This window comes from Artemia sp. Qi Xiang Cuo, chromosome 2, assembly GCF_049724085.1.
Source record: "Artemia sp. Qi Xiang Cuo chromosome 2, ASM4972408v1, whole genome shotgun sequence".
NCBI classification, from domain to species: domain Eukaryota; kingdom Metazoa; phylum Arthropoda; class Branchiopoda; order Anostraca; family Artemiidae; genus Artemia; species Artemia sp. Qi Xiang Cuo.
Genome location: NC_142795.1, coordinates 45,080,118 through 45,094,472, shown reverse-complemented (window position 1 = coordinate 45,094,472; position 14,355 = coordinate 45,080,118). Strand labels below are relative to the sequence as shown.

General features: G+C 36.7%; 1 protein-coding gene across 2 annotated transcripts in view; it reads left to right on the top strand.

Annotated features, from left to right (window-relative positions):
* Window positions 1–14,355, top strand: part of LOC148955275 (phospholipid phosphatase 5) — a 116,211-nt gene that overhangs the window by 38,786 nt on the left and 63,070 nt on the right. For both annotated transcript variants that reach the window (XM_089101307.1, XM_089101300.1), the window contains exon 3: window positions 10,390–10,495. In XM_089101307.1, coding sequence (XP_088957433.1) covers window positions 10,390–10,495 — 106 coding nt within the window. The remainder of the gene's footprint in view (window positions 1–10,389; window positions 10,496–14,355) is intronic.

Genomic DNA, 14,355 nt, shown 5'->3' with positions numbered 1-14,355 from the left:
AACCACCCCTCAACCTGTACATAAATTAACCTAACTCAACTAATCTAACCCAATCACTAAACGCCACCACCACTAACCCACCCTCTACTAACCCTTCGCAGTGATGGCAACTATTCTTTTTCCACCACCGTTCCCGGGGGGAGGGGGGGGGTCCCTTCCCGCGGTCGCCTAGGGGTGGGGTCCCGCCTGTGGCCGGCCGGCCTTCGGCCCCGCGGTCCCCGGGGGGTGGGGGGACCCACACACCTTTAAATTCATAATGTTCAACTGTGCTACTAGCAATTCCCCTGAGTGTGTGTCTGTTTTTTCTGTTGTATAAAAAGTGTTGTATAGAAAAGTGTTTAAGTACAAAAAGTGATGTATAGAAAAGTGTTGTTGATGATGGACAAAAAGTGTTTTTTTATTGTACATAAGGTGTTGTACAGAAAATTGTTTTTAAAGACAATAAGTGCTTATTTATAAAGTGTTATCATTGCCCTGTGTTCATGTTAAACAAATAGAGTTTTCATTTTGACCACCGGAGAAATTTTGTCAACTCTTCTTGTTGAACAAGTGTTATTATTATTTTGATCGCTATTCATGTTGACTACACAAATATTTGTTTTCATACGGTGTCGAAATAAATACTGCCATGAAATATTGTTTTTTTTGTTGTTCTTGAATAGATAGATCTATAGGGAAAATTATTGCTACTACATATTCATTGAGCACATATGATTTACAGTTAGTTGCAGTCCGACTGTTGTCAGCAGCATTTATCAATTTAAAACACCCTTCAGATCGTTTCTGTGTGGTCTCTCAATGTCGGTGAAAACAAGACTCTTAACTAGAATAATTCAAAATTGCGATAAAATGTTTTTTGGAAAAGCCGAAAAAAATCTACTATTGCTATAGTATTTGGCAGGAGTCCTATGATAAGATAAAAGCTATTGCCACAACCATACCACTACAATTCATACGAGGACTTGATGTTTTCAAAAGTATTGAATCGAACTCATGGCTGATCATCGATGATTGGACTGAATCCATTGAACCGGTCTCTTAGGAAATGATACACTTGGTCACTGGTCGCTCCAACCATGAACACTTATTCATTAACAGAGTTCTACACAATCTTTTTCATCAGAGTAAATGCATGCGAACCCTTGCTTTGAATTGCACTGTCTATATCATCTATCGAGTCGTGAGTGTTTATAGCTCGCTCATAACACTCAATAAGCAGATATAACCCCGCGCCCCGAAAATTATGCTTTCAGCGTACACTCAGGCGACTAGCAAGCCCTACGGTTACATTTTGCTGGATCTTAATCAGAGCACGCCCGAGGATCTACGTGTAGTCACCGACATTTTCAACAATGAAATTACAGTATATCTTCCGGTGAAAAGTAGAAAATACTATTAGTCGCCATTATGACACTGAAGAAACTACACGAACAACGACATTTATTTTCCGTTTTAAGCACTTCAAAACCATTGCTTAGGAAGGATATACTCAAACATGGGGTTGACAATGATTTCATTAATCTAATATCTGAACTTTGTTTAAATTTAACTGAGGGCAATTTTCAACTGCCAGATGGTTTTATACAACAGACAACCCAAAATCGGTCCACTGTACGCGCATGGGATTTTAAAAACATGGTGAAAAATTTTAAAACAAAACGGCTCCTTCAGGCGGGCGGTAGCTTTTTCACACTTTTACTACCGATAATTGCAGGACTTGTAAACAGTTTTCTCTAGTGAGAGAGAGAATGGCAAAACCCTATAAATTGACACCATTTGAACTTGTCCTCTCGCCCATCAAACATTTTGAAGACAATCTAAGCAAATTCATTAACGATGAGAATATTGCCGATGACAAAAAGCTGTTTTTGCTTCAAGATGCATTGCAACGTGTGGACAAACATAAAACATATCGTGAGACCTGCCACCGTCGTCACTGATCCCCCTAAACAGGAAACATCTCCTCAAGATTCTGCACTGCAATCAAAGGAGAAGGAATTGAATTCAATTGTATTGAAAATTGGAAACCTATTGCCAGTGACCTATCGAGAACAGAGTAAAAGAGTATTATCTTATATCATGCTGGAAGCTGGTGATCAGGTTCAAGTCGAGAGCACAGGGACACAAATTATAATTCAGGGAAAAAGTTATAATCTAGTTGATTTAATTTGTGATATGGTGACGAATCGTAAAGGACTCTTATCCTTTGACGATAATCTATACACCTGTCTGTGTGCGATAAACATTCCGAAAAGTCTTATTGGCAATAAGCAAATTCTAAAGAAACTAAGAGAATATACTCCACCAACAACATCATTTAAAAAAGAATAATATTCAATATGTGAAGATACTATCAGCAGCAGCACTGATTTTACAACACCTGTGGTTGCTAGTCAAAAACGAAGACGAATTGATTCGCTCATCCGTGTGCAAAAGGAGAGTGGACATTACACTACGTGTCTACGTTCAAAATGGATGAAGTTTTTAAAGGTGTCTATGAAAATATTGGCGAAGTGGGAAGTTTAAGTTCCCCCAAAACGCTTTCCAAAGCTGTCTCCGGCACCACCACCACATTGAAAAATGCAAAAGAGTATCTAGAAAATGAGCCGAGTTACACACTACATCGGAATCACAGGCTTCGCAGTAAACACTATCGACAAACTAAAGCCTTTTTCCCTCTGCATATAATGCAAACGGATCTTTTAACTTTAGACGCACTTCAACAGCGTCACAATGTACCCTACAAGTACATTCTAGTGGCAATCAGTATCTTTAGTCGCTATGCCTATGCCATTCCACTACGGTCAAAGAGAGGTGTTGAAGTTGCTCGGGCCATTGAAAGTCTTCTCGAACAGGATTCGTATAGAAAAATTCAATCGGATCGTGGCAGTGAATTTGTTAATCCCCTTGTGCAAAAGGTTCTTTTGAAATATAATACAACACTATATCACAGTCATAGTCCGATAAAGGCTGCATTGGCTGAACGATTAATAAGAACGATTCGTCTATTAATTTCAAGATATTGCACTTTGAAAAATACAGCTGCTTTTATTCATGATTTAGATAAAATCATGCAGATATACAACCATCGACCCCATCCATCTCTGTCCAACTCTACACCAACGGATGTTCATTACAGTGAAAAGACCATTGATACATTTATACATAAAGAAAACCCGTGTGAAAAATAAAAAAAAAAGAAGAAGAAAGACATTGTTGGTGATAGTGTTCGAATTCATAGAACAACCAATATATTTGAAAAGTGGGATTATTTCTTGAGAATTAAACTTTTTAAGTGTCCAAAACAATGTACACCGTAACCATAACATATCGACTGCGAGACACCAAATATTATGAGATTCTCGGCTGTTTTTATGAATATGAACGGCGCAAATTTGGAAACACGATTTAAATGTATAAAATTGAAATGATATTAAAGAGTGGTAAACACCATGGTAAGAAACAGCTACTTGTTCGCTGGATAGGATACAACTCGGATTTCTATTCTTGGGTCAGTGCTGAAGACATTAACAATGCCCATTGATTTCTATGTGACTTTCATGTCCAATGTTTCTGATCCTCTCTACAATGATCTGAATAGAGCAAGTGATTTTTGGACGAAACTCTCCCCCACCATAAAATTTGACGGAAAGTATTAAGTGGCTCTTGTCGATTGTATTCTTAAAAATATTTAAGACATCCTGAGAAAAGATCGTAAATATGATATAAAAATTTTACACAATTATTAGCCACCGCCACTTTCAGATGATCAAGAACAAATTCAAAAAATCAATTGGTTGGATTATCCATACATTGAATTACCCTACGAGGAACTCACCTGTATGAATTATTTATGTCGTACTATCAATAAAAGAATTACCGCTCGTAAAAAAGGAGCTTTTCATTTTAACTATTCAAAGGAGGAAGGAAAGATCTACATTAGTTCACCTATTGCCAATGAAAAGGTTATTTTCAATGATAATCTAAAGGGTGTTCTTGGCTTTAAGCTCAATATAATCAATGGTAAAAGTGCCAGAAACACTAATTTTATTTTTGCTGACTACCCGCCTGTCTTCTCGAAAGACACTTGTATATTTCTCTATGCTTCATGTGTGGAAACATCTCGGGTTTGTAATTCAAATGTTCCCCTCCTACGAGTTCTTGAACGAAAAACAATCAGGAACATAATCATCACTACAATATAAATCATCTTCAGTATATTACTGTAAACACTTGCTATTTGGAACTCTGTCAGTTAACACTAAGAACCGAAATGGGTGATCCCATAGCAATTTCAAAAGGTTTGGCTGTGATTACATGCCATTTTCGACACATCGTTCAACAGTTAGATGTCTAATAAAAAAGTGGTATTCACTTGTCCTGATATTGACTGCTATGTTAATACTCTTGGCCCAAGACAACAGGGCAATGGAATGGACTACTACAAAGGTCGCTCGTCAATTTCTGTCTACGGTCTTGGAAGCTGGTTTGCTAAGCTGTTTCGCTCTTCACTAACACTGGCTAGAAAATATCTTGTACCGGCTGCGACAGATTGTTCTTCCTCGACACTCGACTCGTGTTGCTCTGGCATTGGATTAAAAAAGCGGGCTATTGATAATCATTGATACAGTCTATAAAGCCTTGGCGACGGACCACAGCAATCTGTTCATTGCTTAAAGATGCCGCAAAACAATAATGCCGCGCTCAGACTCCACTCAGGACGGATACGTAAGACATCCCATTTGTGAAAGAAAAGAAGGAAAAAGCCGACACGTAGTGTAAACAGAAGCCCCAGGAAGAATAGAATTGTCAGATCGAAACTTGATTTCTTCTCCTAAGATGTCATACCTACCACATAAGGATTCTCAACCTTCAATCACCACCTCATTGAATCTATTCAATGCCGAAAATGTCGATGTGAGTGTCAAGCATGGATACTATGAACAATTTTATCCACAACAACACCTCTCCGATAATATCCACTTTCAAATTTATTCTAATGAAGACTACTTTATGGACATGTCTTCAAAATTTATAGATTTGCAAATGAAAGTCCTTAAATCCGATAATTCAATGACAATTCGAGGCGATGGAATATCCTATGAAACTTGTATATTACATAATTTATTTCGTCAAATTAGTGTCTATATCAATGGCACGCTGGTGAGCACAAGCAACAATCTCTCAAATTATACAAGCTATATGCAATTCATGCTGATGACACCCAAGTCATACAAGGAATTGAGAGGCACCTCCAATGGATATGAATATATTACTAATACTGATAGTACAGATGCACTTAAAAATGCTACAACTAGTGAATTACATCTAGTTGGAAAAATATATCATGAAAATTTTAATATACCCCAATGGCTGCCGCCCAATGTTAAATTGGATATAAAACTGACGCTTGCACCATACAATTTCATATTGAGAAAAGAACTTGCTGTCAATTCTGATGTAAGTCTCTCCCTCACCTTGGCAATACTTCATGTACGCAAACAACAGGTAATGAGTTCTGTTGCTTTGGCCGTGGAAACACTGAGAGCCAATGGCAACAATATTAAACTGGCAACAATATTAAACTACTTGTTCCTCATACAATCACCAATCAGCGTAATATTGCAATGGGGTCAAGCACCTTCACCGATTCATCCTTTATCAGTGACGAAATCCCGTCAAAACTTGCGTTGGCATTTGTGAAAAGCACCAGTGCAATTGGATCCTGGACTGAATTTCCACATAAATTCGAGATGTTTGGACTTTCATCTCTTGTCTTCAAAGTAAACGGCATCCCACTCTATAATCTATCATTTGATAGATCATATAGAACATTGTACGAGTTGACCATGCAAACCCTAGATCATGATTCACAATTACTCGAAAATGGTATAACCGAAGATATGTTTGCGAAAACACATGGTATCACTGTACTGGATTTGTCTGGCACACAGGATATGAGTATAGTACGTACGGGGAGTGTACGTTTAGAGTTTACATTTACCGACCCATTAGCAGAGAGTATTGCACTAATATCACTAAATCAATTTGAAACCTATTGGGAAATCACTCCCAAAGGCAGTTTTCTACTAGACTTTGCGCCATGAACACCAGTCAAATAATCAGTGTATTTAATATGGACCCCTACATGTCCCAGTACAAATCCTATTGTCTGCCCTCGGACTATCTTTGAAAAATTCAACGTGTCAACAATACCTTGATTATTGTTAATAGCAGTCCGTCGACTGTGCTGACGGGTCATTGGCTGTGCATCTTTCAAACAATGAAGACGATTGAATTTTTTGATCCTCTTGGTCTACCCTATACATTCTAAACGCCTCACATCAGCAACTATATTGAGAGCAGTTGGAAAACTATTATTCAAAATCGGAAGAGGGAACAGGATCTAACGACTAAAAGCTGCGGCTTCCATGCACTACTATGTTTTGTGTTCCGATGTTGTGGATATACTTACAAGCAGTTTCTCCACATTTATGTTGGCAATCCCCGTCTGAACGACTTTCTAGTGGAAAATATCCTCTCAGACCTATAGAGTATTGATTTCAGTGCACTAAGAGTAAAGTGCTTAAAAAATGTTTGTGAATTTGTTTATTAATAAAATGCGTATATATATATACAACAATGTATTTCAATCTACACTTTAGATCTCTACATCTTCGGTGTATAGGCAACTATCGTGAACCACTAATGTTGACAAATCATTTGGATTCACTGTATATTGATTTTGATTGACTGCAAAGTCAGGGTCACATTTTCTACAGTATAATGTAACTTCACTCTTGTCATATCTCTTTGTATAGTCAATGATACTATTTACATTCATATCATGAAATTCACGAGCTTCAATCTGTCTATTTGAAGCAATATCACATACAATGTTTTCAAATGGTGAATCACATTCCGTCACAGCCAAATAAAAATCACTTGGTTTATAGTCATAGTAGGTGGTTTCGTCACAACGATGACGTAGAAACCAAATTGTCTTTTTACCCCAATAGTTGAATCGTAGACCAGAGTCCTCTTCCCAGAATAATTTAAATCCACGACGATACCAATCTCGTAGCAATAAACTAAAATCACGTTTGGGATTCTTTCCAATCATAGCGGGGTAAGTATTCTCCCACTGATCACATTTATCATAGTGACAATTGGAGCACAGGTGCCCTCTAGGATGAGAGTCACACACCTCCTCAAGACATGAATTACATCCTTTAATTTGTACTGCATAGCCTCTATCTAATTTACAAGGATTACATAATTTACACTTTTCACTATAGTCATCAATAATTGTACAATTCTCACATTGATTCCAACTGCCAAGAGTGTACATGCACATTGGACATATATAAAACATTTTTTAGTTTCCGATGTCAACTCACTCACAGCTAAAACGAAACTGATCCTCTTCGTTCGATAAATTCAATGAGAGGGACATGGTGGGAGAGAGGAGTAGCTCTGTGACGTTACCTCTTTCGAATGATGGGGGGAGCTATCTACATTGAATCCATTGGCAATTTTTTCAAAAGTATATCCACAATATGATTCTGCTTTGGTCCAACTAATAAAACAATAAAATGACTATAAGCATTTGAGTCACATCGTAAAAGCTTCATACAATAGTCCAATGGGGGAGAATCACTCCTCATTATATTTTCAAGTGTTCCCCGACAAGAGAATATCCTACGTTTAAGAGATAACTCGAGAAAATCATCATCCAAAATCAAATGTTTTTCCATAAACACTAGATTCGATCTAATTCTCTCTTTCTCAAATTTATTCATTTTTCAGTCTTTTCACTCCAACTGCAGACTCTAGACTGGCCCTGATTCGTCAGCTCTACCCAGGAAATATAGAAAACATTTTCGATTTTGAAACAATTTTATTGAATAATTACAACAACAACAACATCAATAATATAGAGCATGTACAATCAGCGATACTGTTTATTGTCTTCAATATGTTTCACCAATGCACTTAAAGCACATTGAAGTCTATTCACATGCGCTATATCAACTTTAGCGGCGAAACATAATTGATTCTCCATTTTAAATTTGCTCAAGGATATCACATATCTTGCATATACTGCATCCCATTCCAGACAAAGCCGTGATCCTTTCGTGATTTCCACCGCAATGTTTGGTGCTCTTGTATTATTTTCATAAACTCCACTATCAACTTCTAATAGGGTAAACATTCCACTCGTCATCATTAACACACACAAATATACATCCAAATGAGTAAAGTCAAACTGTTCTTCTTCTTCTCACTCCTTTGAATTCTATTCACAGACTAATAGAACTATAGCAAAAATCCCTTCCTCATATTCCCTCCGCCGCTAATATGTATCCGACTCGCTGATTGGTTGAGAAGGAGTATGTATCCGACTCGCTGAGTGGCTGAGAAGGAAACACGTGATCTAACTGTTTCCTGTTATCGGATCAATAAAATTCCCAATCGATGACGCAATCAAATTCTCGGAAATTCACTTCCCCCTCGAGTCCTAGATCAATAAAATTGTTCCCGTTAGAATTCACTGCGCCTGTGCAACCTTCGCCCCGGAGTTATTACACATAGAAACAACAAATAAATCGACCTTGGAAAAAGAGGTCATTGACCCCATTACGTAATCATTCTCCCTAATGACTCTATGCCCTTATTAGGACTCCCGTCAGCATTAAAAATGCTGACATGACCACGTGGTCATGTCACGACCTTCTGATAGGGTTCTACTGACGGATGGAATAATTTTGGTAAAATAATTTGTTAAGTTACTTATGGAGTCTTAGGAAAGAAAGTTTGGAACACAGCTAGGAATATTAGTGAAAATGCTTTATGTTTAATATAGAGAAGGAGGGGCTTGTACAAGAATTATCTGAGTGACAGATCATTTGAAAATAAGAGGCATGTAGAGAAAATATTAAAATAAGAACTATGGAGGTGTGAAGTGGAGGCCACGGATAAAATTGCCAGGGATCTGGAAGATGCAGCTAGACGGCATAATAGTAAAATTTTTTACTGGCGTGGTAATAAATTAAAAACGAGTAGTCAGTCTGGACTTGGCCCAGTTAAAGATAGGAACGGGGCCAGAATTAGCGATAAGGAAAGAGAGATGGGCAGACCATTTTGAAATTCTGCTAAACCAGAATAGAGTTACAGGGAAAGATATGGAGGAAAATGAAAAAGTTTGTGATACCTTGTATGTCAAGCAAGATTTATTTTGTGAGGAAGAATTATTGACAGTACTAAAAGGATTAAAAAACAATAAGACCCCAGATGCTGATAATGTGGTGAATGAGTGTCTTAAATATGGTGGTTATGAGGTCAGAAACAAGTTGCTGAAAATTATGAATACGATTTTTGAAAAAGGGGAAGTACTTAGCGATTTTAGGAAATCCTAATCAAACCCCTGTATAAGAAAGGTGATAAGAATGTGGTAATTATAAAGGCATTATACTGGTTTTTGTAGGTAACAAATCATTTCGTATGATGATTCTTTTTAGACTTTGAGATGCTGTAGATAAAGTTTTAAGAGAAGAATGGTGCGGTTGTAGGAAGGGTAGAGGATGTGTCAACCGAATTTTCACTCTTAAGTTAATAATTGAGAAGCTCCGCAGTCATTAAGCGCATTTAGCTCTAAGTTTTACAGATTATGAGCAAGAATTTGATTCAGGTGATAGAAGAGCTTCAGCGAAAGGCTTATCCTTGTATGGTATACCAGTTAAATACATTAAAGTGATTAGTGCTATGTACGAGAATAACACTGCTGCGGTCAAGGTAGGAAATGAGGTTAGCAGCTGGTTTCATATTAAACCAAGAGTTAAGCGGGGATGTGTCTTATCCCCATTTATATGGATAATTTTGAAGGACTTTGTCTTAGGGAGCACAGAAGAGGCAATGGAAGAACACGGAATCAAATGGGGGAGTTTTGAGCTTGTATCTACATAAATGTTCTAACAGGATTTGTCCCTAGAAGGATGGTCATGGATTAGTGTTAATTTTTGGTCGTTTTATACAGGGATCGCCAAATCGGTTGCGGATTAACAGAAACGGCTTATAAGAGATATCACATCACAGTGAAGTGCTGATTTATGTTATTTTCTGCCGCAAAATACAAACTTAGGCTGTCAAAAATGTAACAAACTGCCATTAAATCAGAACTGTAAACAAACGAACAAACAGAGAATGTCAAGTGCAATTCCAACGATTATGCCTTTTATTGTCACACCTCGCCTCTGTAAACTTAGAGCATTCTTTTCTTAGCCGTGTGGTGGGATTTTAGTCTATCTGAAATAAAACCTATCACCTAGTATAATTTATTTTCTGTTGTTAAAACATACTATTCACTTATTCTTAATAATCTTTCCACAGTCATCTGGAAGAATGGCCTGCGTTTGAAAGGAAAATCCACCAAGAAGAACTCTGGCTGTATAAGAATCCTCGAACACCAAGCTATGTTCCATCAGAAATGTTGTGGGTAAGCATTTACTTTTCTAAATATATTTCGTGTGATTTCAGTGTAACTTAATGTCGATTTCGAGTATAATTTCAGTTCAATTTCTTATCATTCAAGTCTAATTTAATTTTTTTTTTAATTTCCGAACAGTCTTTACGTCAAGTTTTGTGATTTTGCTGTTCCCAAAATCTTCGGGAAAAATGGGGAAAAAAATTTAGGAAAAAGTTAAATTATGTGAGGTCTTTGCATGGAAAATGTTACTTATATTTGTAATAAGGAAAGGAATTTAACAAAAAACTGTAAGGGTTGTAATTTCGAGCTGAATAATATGGCGTCATTTTGATTTTAAAGAAAAGCATTTTCAATTAAGAGTAAAGAGCAATACTAAAACTTAAAACAACAGGAGGTGTTCTGTAAACGAAGGCATTCTTTAATACCCTTAGAAAGGACACTATCATTTTTGATTTCCATTCAAATGACCCCCCTCCGAAGTTTCTACGGCCACTTATTCAATACGAAGTAGCGAGAGAAGAAAAACAACAAATAAATAAATAATACACAGAAACCATATCACTCTCTTTTCTAAGGCATCGCTATTGCGCTTCCCAGGATAATGAAAAATATTGATCTAATTCCACTTACCCTTGCGCTCGAGCAGTCGTTCTCAAATAATTGCGAACGAAGAGTCGAACTTTAGCGTAAAGATGGGGGTTCGAGGAGCCTCCCCATAAACTTTAAATGGTCAACTATGTATGTATAAATATATATATTTAAATTTTTTTTTTCTTGAAAATCGCTTTAGATTCTTTTTGAAAATTAGCATCCTGCGATTTTATGGCCTGAAAAATGATCTAGAGAGGTCATGGGTTTGAGAAAATTGGTTTAGAGCCTAAATTTTCGACAAAAGTGACGTCATATTTATGAGCACATTGCAGGAGCATAAATTATCTCATTTTCCACCCACAAAGGTTCGTATTGTCTTTAGTATCTATGACGCATGAAAAATTACAAAAGATAAGAAATAAGTCTGCACAGCTAAAGAAAAAGGCATTTTACAAGAAATAGCAAAAATCACATTGAATTGGAAACGAAAATGTTGCACACTGAAATTTGCGGTTAGAAAACAAAGCAAAATTACCTGGAATGAAGAAAAACGCTGGTTTAGCATCTGTGAAGCATAAACATGAAGGAGAAATTTAATTCATGTCAGAATTTTCTTAGTTTAATCGAAATTGCTGATTTGCTCTATGATTCGAAAAAAAAAAAATAAAACGATGATTATGCCAATGCGTAATTTAAATATGTCTGAGGACAGAGGCATTGGAAAATTCCTAGTTGTTGTTGAATTATATAACAACGCAACTAAGGCAAAAATATAAAGACTGGAGAAAAGCTGGGAAAGAAGTTTTCATTATCTATGAAGACTTTCAGAAGTACACATTATTTTGAAAGAAACCGAATAGCTAAGGCAATAGGCATTGAAAAATGTCTGAGTTAATGCTGCACGAAAATGAAGCGCAAAGAGATCTGTGCAGAAAACATGTAACAACAGGCATCACAACGAATTCCAAATGAAAATAATGGACAAAGAAGTCTGCAGCAAGAGTATATATGACAGGGATGATAACATCGAAACAAAAATTAAGCAAAAATTACGTTGAGAGCAAATTTTATTATATATATATATATATATATATATATATATATATATATATATATATATATATATATATATATATATATATATATATATATATATATATATATATATATATATATATATATATACATACAATATATATATATATATATATATATATATATATATATATATATATATATATATATATATATATATATATATATATATATATATATATATATATATATATATATATGCGTCTTATAGAATTAAAAAGTTTGCATGTAAAAACGCACTTTTTGAGTCTTCAAAAAGGTTCTCTCCCTCCCCCACTTACTTGAAGTTCCACCAGCCCTCTTCCATAAAAGCTGATACACTATACATAATTTTAGCAAGCCTCAAATAAATCAGCTGAGTTAAATGGGGCTTCAAAATAAAAGTAAACTAATCTCGTTTAAACAGCATGCAGTTTTAGGAACGAATGTGCTACAACGATACATTAGTGCTTCTCAATGATTTTTGGTAATTTTAAATTGATTGGCTATCTCAGAATTTTTGCTTGGTAGCTTTTCCGCCCTCTTTGAACCAAATTTGTTGTTTTCCGCCCCAAGATGTTAGAAAATATCACTTTGCTCTGTCACAATCTCTTTTGCTCCTTAATTAAGTGGCAATATACTTTTCAGTTTCCGTTCAAAGAACCTTCTCCCTATGTCTTACGACAATTGATCGAATACGATTAGCCCTAAGAGAAAAGGTTATTTTTTTTTACCGTTCTTATCTGAAAGTCTAAGATTTCGTGGTTTCTGAGATGTCATATAAGATTTTGCATTTGATGGTGTAATGGTCATGAAGGTCACTTGCTCTTTTGGGTATGTTTTCCCCTTTTTTCTAAAATTGGGCAAATTTTCTCCGGCTTGGGGTTTTTGGTGGGTAACTATAAACTTAATGAATGTTAAACATTTAGAATCGTCATAAAAAGTTAATTTTCTATGTATATATTCTTATCCAAACTTCTTTTTTAGGAGTTTCGGTTATTATTAGCTCAGGTTACTCCTAACTCACCGCTGGCTACCATGAACTGTTTATTGAACGGTTAACACGTCACTTTTGGTGGTCCTTTGAACTTGTTATGACTTGTTTGTTCAGAACCCCAGTGACATCTGTGTTTGCCAAGTGTACATTTTCTAAACATTTCTTTCATGGTTGCAGCGATAACTGCAACCTAGTAAAGAGCGAACCACTGCCCATAGTAACTAAGTCTTTAAAAAGCTGTCTGCTGATAAAAAATTGCCAGTTGCAGCTAATTCGGGAATGGTAACTATTATTTCGATTAGTCTTAGCACTAATATTGTTTTGAAATCCAAATTTACATGAATTTTGAAAAAGAGCCTGAAACCCCGTGAAAATTTCGCCGAATTGAACGAAACGTTTATAATTGGAATTACCATTGTCAAAAACCCTACTCAGAAAATTTAAAAACCCCATCACGAACAACAAGGAAAAATCACTTTTTTTTGGATCGGTCCCTACCTTAACTTAGATCCGCCTATGCCTCCAGAGGCACTCAGGGCATCAAGAAGGAGCCGCCAATCTTCCCGCAGGTTTGCTGTTGCCAGTAGGTATTCCCACTGAGGTTGGATTGATGCGTGCAGGTTACGGAGATCTGTCTGGTACGTTCAACGCAGGGTGTTTCTGGGTCTGCCACTGCGGCTTGGACCCGATGGCTGCCAATGGAGCGCTGCATTTGGTAGTCGGAGATTGTCCATACGTAGTACTTGGCCAAGGTATCTCCATCGGCGGACTCTTAGGGTATACATCAGAAGAGGCTGGCCATTCTCTGCTGCCAACGGATATTGAAAATTCTTCTAAGACATGTGTTTTCGAAAGCAAGTATTCTTCTCTGTTGTTCCTGGTTCAGGTGCCAGGTTTTGGCTGCGTTGAGCAGCACTGGCATAACATTGCTATTGAAGATTCGTTGCTTTAGCCGTGTTGAGAAGCTTTGGGACCGCCAAACTTTCCGTAGTCTATTGAAGGCGCCATTGGCTTGGCCGATTTTTGTGAGCACTTCTTTTGTGGTCGATCCGGTGATCTCTATTATGCTTCCCAAGTATTTGAAATGGACGACTTGCTCTATGTGTTGGTCTCTGTAAGTGATGCTCAGGGGTGAATCTGTGGTAGCCATGCATTTTGTTTTCTCATTATTTATTTTCAGGCCGACCTGGCCACCTCTTTCCCTTAC